The 16,508-nt window shown below is 43.3% G+C and overlaps 1 protein-coding gene across 1 annotated transcript in view; it reads left to right on the top strand.

Annotated features, from left to right (window-relative positions):
- IFT80 (intraflagellar transport 80) overlaps positions 1-16,508 on the top strand; it is a 455,321-nt gene that overhangs the window by 310,193 nt on the left and 128,620 nt on the right. The window contains exon 11 of the mRNA XM_085634720.1: positions 1,854-1,928. Within this exon, the coding sequence (XP_085490846.1) occupies positions 1,854-1,928 (75 nt within the window). The remainder of the gene's footprint in view (positions 1-1,853; positions 1,929-16,508) is intronic.

Consider the following 16,508-nt stretch of genomic DNA (forward strand, 5'->3'; position numbering starts at 1 on the left):
AAAACCATTGCAGTAATAACACCATCAATAAAACATTTAATACTGTGTTGTGCATGTATTAGAATAAAATCATTTCTCAAGGGAGAGATCCTTTGCGATAAGCATTCTAAAGAAGAAATAAAGCCATAAATATCAGCAATAAAACCTGATTGGTGCCTGCGGCTATTGGATGTCTTTTTAGTTGTCAAAGTGCAGGTGCAAAGGTACAGGAAATATCTCTTTAGGCAGGAAGGGCAAGGGGAAAAGTTTGTAGCAAGAAGTCCCCCAGGACTGAAAATCGAGGGGGACCTGATCGGAGGCTGTTTCCCATTGGTCCCAGGATGCTTGTTTCCGGTCCAGGGAAGATGCGGCTTGGCAGTTCGGGCTGGACTGTTCACATGATGCACAGGGTCAAGACTGATTTGCATATAGCTGTGTTTGATCTGGGGTGGCGAAGTGAGCTAAAGAACGATGATGGATTCAACCCAGATCTGTGACTGGGGTTCAGTGTCTGAAAAGTTTCAGCACTCTGTCCATCATCTCCTTGTGTTTCCATTGGTGTGAGCCAGAGTTCCTTAGCCATGTGCAAGAAATGTCGTCACCCCAAAGTAGAAGGTGCTCAGCCATTGCTTCTGTTTTACTCGGACTGACCCGGTATGACATTGTTATGCACTCCCAACAGCCGGTCGCTCACTTGATGGAGGGGCTGTGTTCAACCATTTCTGTCACCAGTGACCTGAACTTGACCAGTCCTAAACTGAGGGTGTTCAGGGTCTGTTCAGCGGGAAAGATGGATTCTTGGGCGAAGCCTAAAAGCGCTTCGATATAGGATAGCTTTGCTCCTGCTATCTGATTTTCTTTTGTATTTCAGTGTATTTTGGCTTGGAGGATGGCGATAGTAGGGCAGAACTGTGGAATATATGGGCTGTTGACCTTGCTGTATGCTTAAGGTGAAGGGGAGTCAATTGTTGTACGTTTTTGATAAAAGTTGTCTGTGTAGTGGCTTTCTTGCGTGTTGTAATTTGTATGGATTTTCGGTTTGCTTCGCTACATCCTCATGTTAGTAAGGACTGGGACAAGAAAGAAGGTACAGAATTTGTAATGTCTTTACTACTTACAGATAATAGCAGTGTTCTGATTCTGTCTTCTACGTTTCATTCTTTACATCCCACCCCTCATCCTAGGGCAGACTCAGGCTTCGTCTGCTTTCAGCTGGGGTAGTACGTTGCCTCAGCTGAAAGCAGATGTAGCTTGGTGGCTTCTGGTGTGTAGAATCTGAATTCAGAGTGGAACCTTCCAACATGGCGACCTATGTCCAAAGTTTAGTTGGGCGGTGAAGTGCCTGTTTGGGAGGGGAGTGCACTGCGCATGTTACTAAGGATTGGAACAAGGAAGACTGAGTCGGAATGAAGAGATTAACCGGTAAGTAAAAAGGCTTTAAGTGTGAGCCTGACAGAGATGGCTGTTTTTAACATGTCATCATGGAATGCATACTGACCATTTTGTCCGCTGGTGCCTAGCTGAAATGTTTTGTGGCTTCAGCAAAGAGATAGTGTGTCTTAAAAATGTGAAGCTTTTTAGATGAGCTAAATACTTAAAAAAATAGTATTTTTTAAATTTGAGTTTAAAATTATTTGCTAAGAATTATGCTTTGTTCAACGCTATCACCAATGTTCATTTTAAAATGCGCATGAAAGAAAATGTTTTAACCTTCTTCAAAACCTCAGTCAACACTTATGGCGAGTGGAAGAGCTGAACAGTTCATACCCAGGGGTGCCATACATAAGAGTTTCCAATATTAATGCGAACACTTCTGTTTTTCAGTTTATTCAGTCTATGCACCCTAACAATACACTTTTCTGTTTTAATTTCAGTACGAAAAACTGGAACACGCCACTTATATTTGACCTGAAGGAAGGAACAGTCAGTTTAATTCTACAGACGGAAAGGTATAATTCTCGAATTCTTCTAGGCTTTACGATATTGCAGAACATCTTCGGAGCACCAGGCCGGGAGGTCGAGCAGTTAGTTGCTTACTCCCATAGCGGTCTTCTTTCTCTTACTCCACTCATGCTAATCTGCCTGTCATCACGTCCTCTTTATACTGCTTCTCTGTTCATTTTATAGTCTTGGCAAATGACTTGACTTCAAATTAAAGTTGCGAGCAATACAGCGCTCTTCGGTGTCAGATGCATTTTCACCACTTGGAATAGTGGCGGCTGCAAAACTGGTCCACAGTTTCCTAAGGAAGTTAAATATGTACTCGCTTCTGATCCTTTGAGGGTGTGGTGCATTACAGGGTTTTTAAATCATCAGATAGTTGTGTGTGTCTCGATTTTAACCTTTGTAATCTATGTAAAAAATATCTCTTCAATTTATCTCGTACTCTGGTTACAATACCTAATCTCACACCTATGAAGCTTATACTGCTCAGTAAAAAATACATAAAATGGATTGGGTTCCACCAATAAAAGGACCACGACCCTCTCACCCTCTCTGGCTCACGTGCTGCTCTCCTAGTGTCCCCTTGACTTTCACTTCAAGCATTTACCACTCAGCAGTAGTTTTGTAATACAGGCGATACAGGTTAAACGTTTAATGCATTAATGGGTCTGGTTTTAAAGTACAAGTCCTGTTGCAATTTGGGCCAGCCCCTTTTGCCATTTTATTGAGCCAGCATCAATCACATCTTTGATCAGCTCAGAGCTACTGAAGAGTCTAACAGTAACCTGAACTGAAGGCCTGTCACACTTAAACTAGCCTGGCCAGATTTAGTTAAACTTTTTTTCTTTCTTGAATTTCATTGACATTTTTTGTATGAAGCATTAATCCTTGTTCATTGTTTCAATCCCTGCCCTATTTAAGATTAGAAGTCCGTCAGTTAATAATATTTCCAGTTATGTCATTGGTCAGACTCCATTTCATTCTGGCATATGGGATTAACTGGCTATTGTTTGTGCATTACAGATTTCTTAGGGTTCCATAGTACAAGTTTTAAAATATAGGCATCTACAGTTTGAAACGTACATCTACATTGGAATTAGCGCAGGTGGTACCTGGTGCCATCTAGTAGGCTAGATTGAAGTAAACTTTGTCTCAAGTCATGTAATATAAAAAATACCCGGAACTAGAAAATCTGAAAACATTCCGAGGCATGTGATCTCTGTGTGACTGCTTGTGCTTAGCAACTTTGTCTGCGTAAAGGTTACCATGGCGCAGCAATGACTTCCCTGACAGAATCTCTTTTGAGTGCAGCACCTGCTTGTTAATCTTGTGTGTCCCTTTCAATGGAAATAGTCATTTGGAATGCATCTCCTCAATTTTATGACAATCAGTTCCATAATTTTGCAGAAAATCCTTTAAGAGTTTAATTGCTTGAGTATGTGCTATATGTACAATTTACTGATTGCAATTTGTGACCCTTTTCTTTGTGCCCATTAACGATTTTTAACAAGCGACACATGTACTAATAGGTCGGTTCTTAAAATTCTGAATCGTCAGAACCCTACCTGCTTCATGCATCCTAATGGGGACCCTTTCCCATTTTTTAATTGATTACCTCTACCTTTCAGTAATCCGTAAAATATTAATGTGTTGCCAATGGATTTCGGTCGCAAAACATTAATTAATTCCATAAGAAAGCAGTATTCAGAAGGGACGCCCTAAACATGCCCCTTACAAATACTGATTTGGTATGGTGTCCTAAACCAATTAAACTTGTTACTGAATTGCTAAATGGTTTTTGTTCATTCAAAAATATATATATTGGTCGCAAACTCTGCGATTTACTGGGTCCCGGGGTTTGCGACCAATAAACATGCTCATACATCTGCCCCTTAATGTCTTGAGTATATCTGTAACAATCCTCTGCATCATGAGCAGGCGTTGTCACCTTCTTCAAGCACAAGGGTGTGGGACTTTGCCTAATCGTGTGCTTTTCTCAAAAGCCATTCTTAGCTGTATGATATTCCTGGGAGATGGTGGGCTTCAGTTAAGGTTCTCACAGTGACAGGTTCCCTAGTGTTCATAAGGAGAGGCCATCCATTGAAAGAAATTATAAAAGCGCACTATCTCTACTTGAGCAAGGAAGGAGCATCTCAAATTAATATGAGCAAACTGTTGGCTGAGTTCGTACCCTAATTTTAATTTTACTGTGGCAAGGAGGCAAAAGTATTTTGGGTCAATTTGTATTTACCCAACATAAAACATTCTTAAATCATATAAACTGATCCCACTGACCATTCCTTGCAGAAAGATGAGAGTAGCATAGAAACCGGTGGAAAGGACAATACAAGCCCTGTTGTCTTGTTACCTGAGATTTAAATTATGGCTACCAAAGCTGAGCCTGTCCACCCTTAAGTGGGACCACACTAGTTTTACATAATGGGGGGAGAAAGTCCTCGGTAAAAATAAAACTAGCAGGGAAAATGTACCTGACCCACAAACATTAGACCATTGGCCAAAGTACTCCGCAGCACAGCATTGCAGACTTTGTAAGCTATTAGAGGGATCAAGGCACAAAACTTACCTTGCAGAGAAATGTTAGAATGAAGGACCTGGGTTAAGCATACCTGGAAAGTATTTTCACATTTCACACTCGTCAATTAATATTTTAGTCTAGTCGTGACCTGAAAGTAATCTGCAAGGATAATGTCACTGCCTGCTGCAGTGTCTTTCTGACAAGAGCTTGTGGAGTATATTTTTTGCAGTTCTAAGCAATACCACAAGACAAAATCCAGCATAGAATTCGGTTAAAAAAATCAGTTGCATTAACCCAACTAAATTCCCTTTCGCTGTCTAGATTTCTTTATTTTTGCACTTAGTACTCTATTAGGATCGTCATGATCTGGAAAAAAAAACACCCTAATGGTTATGGTCATGAAGCCTGACACTTCGTCATGCTTTATAGTTCTGTCTGGCTCTGAGTTGGGAGCAAACTGCATCCTCAGCTCTTCTCCCACACCAGAATACTAGCTTGTAGAATCTCCAGATGTTCACCTGTCTAGTCTCCCTGCAGGATCCACGAAATCCCTCAAGGTCACCACCTGCATTTGGACTTACTTACAGTTTTCAATATCAATAAGATATCATAGCAGACATGTTCACATGTTCATCTCCAGCTCGCCCCCCTGAGATTCCCATTCCAACCACATTCCACCTCCATATTGAGACTCGCGGTGCAAGCTACATGACCCATAGTTCAGTCTGGCCTACTGGTGGGAGCATACTGGCCCCCTAACCCTCCTCTGACACTTTAAAATCTGGTATGAAGAATCTCCTGGCAGACACTGCAGGTTCATCAAGCTAAGCAGAGAGGGGCCCCACTCTCCCAAAGGGTCAGAGTACCTTTCTAGAGTATTAAGTCAAAAAGAGATTTCCCTTTGGGGCTGTTTGTCAAATCTCACACACACTTCCCACTCTTACTTTGTTCCCAATCAACACTTTGTGTACTCCTCCGGTTACATTGAAGTTCCAGTACCACACCTGTATATTATCAAAAGGTTTCGTAACTTTTTTTAAATAAATAAATCACCATGTCTAATCTAAAAGACACATATCACATTTCATGTAAGTATCAATAAGTTTAAAACCACCATCACAATATGTTAAAAAAATATATAAAATACCCCATTAAAAAACCTTTTATAACACTTGACTAGGTATTTTTCTTTTTTTGTCCTAATTCAAAATCATAAGATGCACTTATCACACTAAATTTGATCGGCAGTAAAGGACAGAGTGAATATTAATGACTTGAAGATACTCTGTGTAATGAGCAATGATTCAAACAGATTAAGTGGCTGAAAAGACATGCATGATTGTCTACTGTACTCTCTCTTTCTGTTTTACATTTGTATGTTTATTTATTTGTGTAAATAAGTGTTTTTGATTGTGACTGCGATTGGGTCAGCGTCAGACCCCTCTCCCTTTCGCACACAGAGCTGACAGTGGTGATCAACGCATCACTTCAGGGTTGGGGCAGCCATCAGGCAGAGGCGGCGATCAGAGGCCTCTGGTCTCCTGCAGAGTCCTGGGTCAGAATCAATCTTCTGGAGCTGAGGGCTATCAGCTTGACGTTGAAAGCCTTGCTTCCATCCATCAAGAGGAGGCTGGTACAGGTGCTTACAGACAATGACACCACCATGTGTTCTGCAACATACAGTGTGGGGTGGGGTCACGTACCCTGTGCCTGGAGGCCTTGTGCCTGGAAATGGCTGGATCACTAATGCATCTTCTTGGTGGTAAACCCCCGACAGCTCATTGAATGTTAGGGCGGGTGAGCTCAGCATGAGTGGCAGTTACACCTGAAGTTGGCACATAGTTGCGAATGAGGAGAACCTTGGCTCGTCTGTTGACCACTGCAGAGAACATGCAATATCAGCACATCTACGCACTGGAGTTTCCAAGGGGTCTCTTGCTAGGAGAAGCATTTCTCCTAGAGTGAAACTCTGGACTCCTGTATGGCTTACTGCCGGTACCACTCCACTCCTGCTCTGGGTTCTCAAGAAGATTAAGACAAACCTGTCCCAAGCCATCCCAGTGGCTCTGAGCAGGGCACAGGGAGTTTGGTATTCAGAATTTCTGGGCTTGAGCCAATGTCCACCGATGAGGCTGCCCCTTCGGGAGGACCTGCTGTTGCAGCAACAGGGCAGGGTTTTGCACCCAGGCCTCTGTAATCTCACCTTCAATGCATGGAAATTGAGGAACGACAGCTGAACACCTTTGACCTTCCTCTGAGGTGGTTGATGTCAACTTGGCAGCCAGGCATCCCTTGATGAAAACTGTATATGCCAGTCGTTGGGACAAGTTTGTCGTTTGGTGCGACACACGTCAGATGGACCCCCTCCAGGCCAAGTGATCTGACGTTTTGCTCTTTGTCTTGCCTGGCAAGGCTTTGCTTTGGACACAGTTCAAGGTTATCTGGTTGTCCCTTAGGTGGTACTTAAGGGATAGGGTCTGGTATCTTTTTTTATTTATTTTTTAAATAAAACTTTATTGAGAATAAAGCATACGACGTATACAGATCTTAATAGTATACATTGTATCATGTAAAAGAAAAAAGATGCAGTATATTAAGCAACTATACGATCAGAGTTACATTCACGTGGTTTTCTTTGTGACATTTCAAGTTCTACAGTCGGCGAAATGTAAAGTTCCCCCGATATGCATTCCAGGCCCCCCACTTTTTATCCCATTTCTAAGGACATCCTCCACCTTTATATACTTCTTTTTTGGCAACCATGCATTTGTCCATTTCCGCCACCCACCCAATCACCAAAGGCATTTCAGCAGCCCCCCATTTCATAGCAATGGCTCTCTTAACCAGGGTGTATCCCAAGGTGGTGAATTGTTGTTCTATGTCTGTAAGATCATTTGCTACCCAAACATTCAGGATTCCTAGTGGGGGTGTCAGCACTAGTGATTTTCCCAGCGCTTCCTGCATATTATTCGTGGCTCGTACCCAGATGTGCCGTATATAGGGGCCGTCCCATAATATGTGATAGAATGTAGCGGTTTGGTTGCAGCCACGCAAGCAAAGCGCATCTTGTCATGCCCCTATCGTGGCTAGCGTTGCCCCAGTAAGATGTGTCCTATGCAGGACCTTCAGTTGAATTAGTCTGAAGCGTTGGTTAATTGCAGCTTCCCTAGGGGACATCAGTGCCGTTTGCCAGTCCTCATGATCAAGCTGTCCTAAATCTGATTGCCATCTGTCTCTAAGAGTAAGGAAGGGATCTGGGAGATTGTTACACAGCTTACGGTACGTAAGGGAAATTGCCTTAGTGGGGAGGGGCTCAGAGAGAAGTCGGTCTTCCAGAGGGGACGAGTCTGGGACAGTTGTCAGGTCTGGTAATGCTGTGGTGAGCGCGTGACGTATTTGTAGGTACCTGAAAATCCCTGTGGGTGCCAGTTCGTGTTTCACTTGTAGTTCCTTAAATGTGAGTAATTTCCCTCTGTGTAGAAGGTCCCCAACCGTGGAGATCCCTATTGTGTCCCATCTGTCGAACCCTACTTGATGGCACAATAGTCCCAGTTGTTGAGAGGACCATAGGGGCGTGGACATCATCAGCCTACCCTGCCAACCCAACCGTTTGTTAGCCAACCGCCAGATGGAGACCGTATGAGCCATTGGACCAAGATATCTCCCCCTGCGGGGTTTAGTATATAAGGCTCCTAAATACCCCTCCCGGCCAGTCTGGTATCTTTCAAGGTAGTACGCCGGATTCGATGGGGGACTGTACAGCCAGTGGTTAGTTGCCACTAATTGTGAAGTCCAGTAGTAAAGACGTAGGTCTGGAAGTGCGATGCCTCCATCGTACCAGGGGCCGGTATCTTTTTAACCACTAGTCATGGTGAAGATTTTAAAGTAGTGAACACAGAAGGGTCCGGGGTTCCCACAGCATGTTCAGAGTCTAGTAGCCTCTGGCTTCTGACCTGGACAAATGGGGTCTTGATTAAAGCATTGATCATCTAGATTCATGGATCCAGAAAGATAGGAAGTTCATTGCAACGATTCTGGAATCAGGACAATCCCTTCCATTTAGAGAGACAGGACCCCAAGCAAGGGGTGGAATTTTTGATTAGCTAACACCTCTAAGAATGGCAGAGGAGGTACGTTTAGGCAGGTTTATTGAGCAACTCCTCAACCAAGGTGTTGCTTCCTGGGCAATTGGCGTGGGTGACTTTATGGTTACTGGGCAGTGTCAGTCTGTCAAGATGACCTCCAAACCCGTCCTTCCAGTCAGCTAGGCATTCACTCATTGCTGCTTACGGGGTCACTCCTCTTGGCAAGTGTTTCCCTAGCTCCTCATAGTAGGTGGGTAGATTTAATCTCTCTCCACAGGCCGACCTGTAAAGTTACTTCACGTTTTCTGGATTTAGGCCCGGTGGAGAGTGCCTTCTAAACTGTGGTTCCATTCATGGCTCTAACCATCATTCTTCTCTCCTGATTCTGGTCACATGAATTTCATTTAGACAAGTCCAATGTTGAACAACGTTCTAGCTGAAGAAGCCAATTCTTCTCTGTGGCTACGCTAGACTCCGAGCAAATCCGTCCTGGAAAGTATTCTTTGTGTTCTTGGAGCCCAAATGTGCAGACTCTCTTTTCTGCTGACTTTTCTGAGACCATCTGTGGTCGGTCAGGTGGATGTGTAATGACCCGATCTGTAGAGTCAATTCATGGAAATGTTGGTCAGAGGCAGGAAGCGGGTACTAGTAGGGTTTTCAGTGGTAGGAGAAAGAAGCCTATGCACCTCAAAAGGTAGTGGGTTGCCTCTGTCTTCAACATCCCAGGCACTCTTAGTTTCAAGGAGAAGAGGAGGGGGCAAGATATTTGCATACAAATGCTATCATGTTGAAAAGATCATTCTGCCCCCATTGTACATGATAAAGTGAAAGAACCCCAATTATGGGCGGTTGAACAGACCTTTACATCAAACAGGTGGTAGGCATTCCTCCTCACCCCTATCCCATTCACCTCCACCCCCACACAAGGCTTCAGATTAAAATGCCTGTACTCGTCTCTTACAAATATGTCCCTGCCACTATCATTCTATCAGAGCATTGGTGAGAGGGCGTAGCCACTCTCATCATAAGGAAGTTCACATTTCTTGACCCCTAGCATAATAGCCTAACTCAAACTAAGCCATCAGTGTTTTTGCAATATTGTCAAGCTTACTGTTGGGAGAAATTGACAGCTCTATCCAGGATTATACAAAGGCAGCACTTCACAGGTTCACAAAGCTGCTCAGTAGTCTTTCAGCCCAGTACATGTCCAAATTCATTGTGAGGTTTTATGTGTCCGGGGTGAGATAGTGGAGTTAGCGTTTCTGAGAATACAGATGGTCCTCTATACTGAGAATCCAAAATCTGACCTTCCAGCCCATTATGAGACACTTACACCTACCCAACAGTCTCGGTGAGATGTCCCTGTTCTGTTGCAGCATGTCTTCTGTTTCTTTGAATATATAGATACAAGTGACTATTTCCATATACTCTTTCACGGTTGCCATGTATTTGATCTTGAATGTGATCTTGAGCATTCTTCCTGGAGTGGGCTCCACATATGCCTGCCCAAAGGTTTCCGTGATTCCTTGTACATGATGTTTGCAATCCCAGAAGTTCCCCGGTGCTCAATCTCAGCTGGGTAAAACATTGGACTCTTCTCCGAAGGCCCTTATTCTTGGCCTTTCAAGTCTGTTTTGGAGCTCATGCATCTTTTTGAGCCAATGTTTCAATCTCGGCTATCTGGGTATTCGAAGTTTGAGGTATGAGAATCTAGTGATACCTTTTTCTCAAGTGTATCCCCTTTGTCTGACGTGGACGCTTCCTGGGACCGTTCCTTCACCTCCTTTAAGGGATATTTGAAGGACAAATCCAGTCGGTGCTTGAGTGGATTTAATTTCTGATGAAAGACATTTTATAAGTATTTTGCATTTAATGATGGTTCTAAATCTAATGCTCAGTTTAGCTGGGCCTTCCTCATAAACATCTCTGTCTGAACCCTTGTCATTTTGACTGCTGCCATCCCCTATGTATCTCTTTTATGCTGGGGAATCTGTCATTTTGTTAGAGACAGGAGCAGACATATAGCACAGGAAAAGGTGCATGTTAGGATCTGTTGACGTTGCAGCCTAGTGAAAGACAGTACCTAAAGGATTAATTGAAGTAGTTTCTTTATTCTTTATATTTTACAACTTCAGTAATAATGTATTTTATTGGCAAGGGGAAAATGCCTCTATTGATCTTACCTAGGGAATGTTGCTTATATTGACCTTTTTCAATCTGTCACCTTTTCTTCCTGTAGAAGAGAAGGTTGGTGGAACTAGATCACCAACCACTGTCGCCCTCAAAATGCATCTACACTTTGCTCTTTAATTCTCTGGGTCTTTGATCCTCTTTTCCCTCTATGGTAAATAGTACTTACTTATAGGACAGAAGGTGAATGCATCAGATCACCAGCCATCATATCCATCTTCCAGCTGCCATCAACCCTGTTTTCTCTCTAGAGGTTCCCCTCTTAACATCTTATTGTAGCACCACAAATAATTCCCTCCTATGTGGTGTAACCTGTTCCCCTCTTGGCTGGATGAACAACTCCTTTGCTAATGCTCTCCCTTCGTAAAACAAATTCCTGGACTCTGTTTGATTCTCTGTGTGAAAGTGTTAGGTTTGTTGTAAGTGGGTTGCCTTGGGGTCTCATTTCTCTTCTTTTTTCCCGTGCCACCCACCTTCTCTCTGCTTGACTTTTGCTGCTGAGGACTGGTGAGTTTACTGTGATCTAAGCAGCTGGGTGAGGATACGTCTGTGGCTCAAATCTGCTGAGAGACACCCGATTTTTGGTCTTTACCTGGGGTCGGATATGCTCTCCAATGGATCATGGTCAAGCCAAAGTCCTTGTGTTGGTGGGGAACAGTGGTGGATTGTGGTATTAGCAAATTCCAAGCCTCTGGCTAGCCATATGTGTGCTACTTCAGCATGTAAGGAGCCACAACCTATTGTTTGGTTTGGCACCTTCCCACTGTCACCATATTGGTTTCTGTACTCCTAGTGTAATTCTAAGACTGTCTAGTCTGTGTGCATTGTTGTTATACTTACACTGGCCCGGCTCTAGGATTCTTGCGCTGGAAGGTCCATGAACAAGGATGGGTGGGCCATGAAGATGAACAGGCAGTGGCTAAAAAGCAACAAACTATTGCAGAGATACAATGTTTTAGGTACTGATGCCTGTCAGATGTAGACGTTTTAACACCATAACCACCAGCCAACGAGGTACTTATTTTGGTTTTCCCTGCTGAGCTTTTGGTTTAGTGGTAGTGGAGGGACTCTGTATGCAGATGGACTACAACATGCTCCTGGTCATGTGCAGCAGCAGAAACTTTCCTGCTGCCACACCTTTGCAGCTTTATATATAAAAAAAACACTTTGGCAGCTTTGCAGAGCAATGAACGTTAAAAATGTGGTGGAGGAAGCCCTGTAACTACTTCACACACCCCTACCTAATATCATAACACACGCTTAATCATTATTTATCCTCCCTTTCAATGCACATATTCACTAAAAACCACAGTAAAAAACTGACTTATGGTTCCGATAAACTTGAAATACCACTGAAACTCACCAGTTTTGGTAACCAACGCATACAACCCTGGAATTAACTCACACTGGGCGTCGTGCTCAAAACACCAGTTCCTAATGGAACAGAAAGCAAGGAAAGGGCAGCAACATGGTGAGTAGCACAAGTTTTGTCATGCATTGTGTGCTTTCGTTACTACAAGCAGCAAATTTGACAGGTTTTCTGCTTTTGGATCAGAACCATAACTCAGTTTTTAAACTCTGTTTCAGTTATCCATTGATCATCACCATTGCAGATGGTTATATTAACAATATATTACAGAAATACAAAAAAAACCTAAATATTCTAAATCTCTCAGTGTCCACTGTTAGTTGGACTTTGAAGAAAACAGCTTGTTCAAGCTCAGTACCCAAAAATCAACATGCAATGTAAAAAATACTTAACAGTTCACTTATGATATGGTCCTTTATTGCCATCTCTGGGTTCCAATGGAATTTACAAACCACTTGGCCTTTGGCTTCATGATTTATGATGTCAACAGAACATCTCGATGGGAGTATTGGACTATATTACACAGTTAGTCACCTGCTATTTATGCCATATAAATAGCAAAATCATTTTTGCTAAACATTTGAAAATTTGTAATTAAGTTAATTACATTTCGGCTACCAACCTGGGATGTAAATTTGGTTACACAAACGAAGTTTGGTGATCCTTGATCAAGGATTTTATAGTTTATAGGATGAAAAAAATCATTAAAAAAATATATTTTATTGAGTTTTTCATTTTTTATGTTCCTTCAAACAATTGCTAACTTTTTGTGACATTACAAAAGAAAAATGTGGAGTCTGCTAAATGTACCTATGACAGTAATGACCAAATACGAATATAATGCAGGGAAAATGGCACAATAAACCACATACACCGTTGTAAGCAGTTTCATCTACAAAATCTTAATACAGGGTAGTTTTTAGGTAGTAGCTCTATGGTATATAACTACACACTCCACTTGACTTGTTCTCTTCACTCAGTTACAAATTATCAATTATAGAGTCATTTTTAAGTTCTCGTAACTACTAAGTATTTAGCTAGCAGCACTACTGTACATAACTACACACTCCGCTTGACTTTCTCTCTTCACTTAGCCAAGTCCATTATGTTCCTCCTACATCTTCCAAATTCACATTTTGATATTAAATCTTCCAAATTTCTACAGCTGAATCCTGTTGTAGTGCACTAGGTGGACATTTTCATTTGAACCAACTGGAAACTAGATCTTGCTTCCTTCCATAACCCATTCTCTATTGGGCCTGTGTCTTTCTCCAATCTGTTTTGTAGCCATGCATGTTTCATTTGTTTTTTTTGTGCCATTTTAGCCTTGTGTAGCCTTCCCCCACTAGTGGTGACACTTCCAGCATTCCAATCTCTCCCTTAATGAAAGTAGTAACAGCATGCTTGAGCTGCTAGTACTGAGTTTTCTGGGTGTTTTATAACATGTATTTGGTTTGCAAATGAGTAAATGGTGCTTAATGATAACCAAGTGATTTATTCATTCAGGTAAACAATACTGCTGTGGTCTATATTAAACAAACATGCTCAGACTAGACAACCCAATACTGTCCCCTCCATAGCTCTTTTTGCCCATTCATTTAATATAAAAAATTAAACAGGCAATTAGAAAGTGAGCTCCAGCAACTTGAGGCACAGAATAACTCCTCAGCCGACAAGGCCACTACACACCGATTAGCTATCAAACAACTTGAATATAAAAATATGGTGCGGGGCAAAACCCGAGCGAAACTACTTCACACACGTCACAGGGTGTACGAATTGGGAGCTAGAGCAGGAAAAATGCTTGCATGGCTGCAAAGAAGGGAGCTAGGGGACTGGTGGGTGCCGTAATTGTCCACTACCGAAAATAATAAGATCACTGACCCCCAGGAGATAGCAGAGGCGTTTGCAGATTATTTGGAGGCGGTGTATTCCTCCTCCACTACATATACATCTGAAGACTCACGTCAACTGTTGACTGATATGATTTTGCCCTCACTATCAGATACGGAAAGGGCTGAGCTAGACGCAGATATAACAGATGATGACATTTGTAAAGCCATATTCCAGATACAATCGGGGAAGGCGATGGAGCCCAATGGGGTCCCAATCGAATTCCTCAAATCGACGGCCCTACGGGTAGCGCCCTACCTCAAACACATGTATATAGAAAGCTTGGAGAAGGGAAGCTTGCCCGAAGATCCGAGACTAGCCTCCATAGTGGTAATCCGGATAACGTCGAATAAGTGTAGTTCTTACAGACCGATCTCCTTAATAAACGCAGAGGCAAAAATCCTAGTGAAATTGTTGGCATCCTGTCTCAATGCCGTTCTCCCATCATTGGTGCACCCGGACCAGTTGGGCTTCGTACCGGGCCGGAACACGGCATTAAATATTCGCCGAGTCCATAATGTTTTGGCACGCCGGCACTGTATAGAAGAAGGCGCGGTGATACTGTCGCTGGATGCCTCCATGGCATACGATTCTATAGAATGGCCCTATCTTTTTTAGGTCCTGGTACGTCTGGGGTTTGGTCCGCGATTCCTACAGTGGATCAAACTGCTTTACACTGGGCTGCGTGGCCAGATTAGGGTGAATAACCGCACTTCTCGAACGCTCCTGCTGGGCAGGGGGACTAGGCAGGGATGCCCCCTGTCCCCCCTGCTTTTTGCCTTAGTACTGGAACCATTGGCATCCTGGGTAAGGTGAGACGTAGCCCTTCGGGGCTGAAATGGGAAGAAGACAATGAGGACAGGATCTCATTGTACGCAGATGACATCCTGATCTACTTAGCATCCCCATACGCCTCAATCCACAGATTGCTAAATATGTTCACAAACTTCGGAAAGTACTCTGGATACGCTATTAATTGGACTAAGTCGTGCTGTTTGTTTTACATGACCCGACACCCAGACTACCCCGGGGATGTGACCTCGAAGTGACCTATAAAGGATTTCAGTATTTGGGGATTTTCATTACGCTTGATCCTCCAGTATTTCTTGACAAAAATCTAGCAGTACCCCTAAAAAGACTTCCTGAAGACGTCAAACATTGGAGGTCGCTGCCATTGTCCTTATTAGGTCGAGCGGCTCTATTTAAAATGCTGGCTCTACTGCGATTTCTCTACCTGCTCCAGAATTGTCCTTACCAAGTCTCCGACTCTTACTTTAATTGTGTGGAGGCGGAGGTCCGTATTCTATTTTGGAATGGGGGCACATCGCGTATAGCGGTAGGAAAATTAACGAAGGGGTGGTATGACGGGGGAATAGCACTCCCTGATATTAGGCTCTATTATTGGGCAGCGCAGCTGGTGGCAATTAATCAATGGCTGTATGGCCACCCTACAAACCCGGCATACAGACTGGAGCGATATCAGACAGGACGTGAATGGTACCTTGGCGCCCTCTACACCAAGGTCCAGAAGGGGATATACCTGGGTCCTATGGCTCAAACGCTCGTCCTCTGGCACAGAGCGACTAAACGTCTGGTATGGTCAGGAATAATGACAAAAGCCACACCCCTGTGGTCTTCACGGCGACTGGGGTTGCTCTGCTACTACAGTGGCTTTGATAAATGGGACACCATTGGACTATCCACCGTAGGAGATCTCATACACAAGGTAAAGATTCTCACATTTAAAGAACTACAAAAGAAACATGAGCTATCGCATGGTGAGGTGTTTCGGTATCTGCAGATACGCCATGCTCTTCAGACAACACTCCCAGACTTGACAACATTGCCAGAGTCCTCTCCATTGGAAGACCGGTTGTTATCAGAACCCATCCCAGACAAGGCCATTTCACTCACATATCAGAAACTATGCAATAATTTACCTGACCCCTTCCACACCCTTAGAGACCATTGGCAAGCAGACCTGGGGCCAATAGATGATGATGATTGGCAAACTGTATTGATGTCCCCTAGAGAGACCGCCATAAACCATTGTTTTAGGTTGATCCAACTTAAGGTGTTGCACCGGACATATTTCACCGGGGTAACACTTGCGAAAATAGGATCTAGGCAGGACGCACTCTGTCTACGTCATTGTCACCAAGTGGCAACATTTTACCATATCCTTTGGGAATGCCCCCAGATACGTCCCCTGTCGGAAAGCGTAACGGACAAATTGCAGGATGTGTTGGGGAAACAGATTACCCTGACACCACGACTGGGGATCTTGAATATTTGGGAGCCTACTGATTTAACAGAAATAGAACACCACCCTAGGATACACACTAGTGAATAGAGCAATAGCTATGAAATGGGGGGCACCGTATCGACCATTGACAATAGGCTGGGTGGCAGAGATGGACAAATGCATGGTTGCCGAAAAAGATGTTTATAAGTCCAGGGGTTGTCCCAAAAAATGGGAAAAAAAATGAGGCAGATAGAATACATTTCGGGG

The sequence above is a fragment of the Triturus cristatus genome, chromosome 11, assembly GCF_964204655.1.
Source record: "Triturus cristatus chromosome 11, aTriCri1.1, whole genome shotgun sequence".
NCBI lineage: Eukaryota > Metazoa > Chordata > Amphibia > Caudata > Salamandridae > Triturus > Triturus cristatus.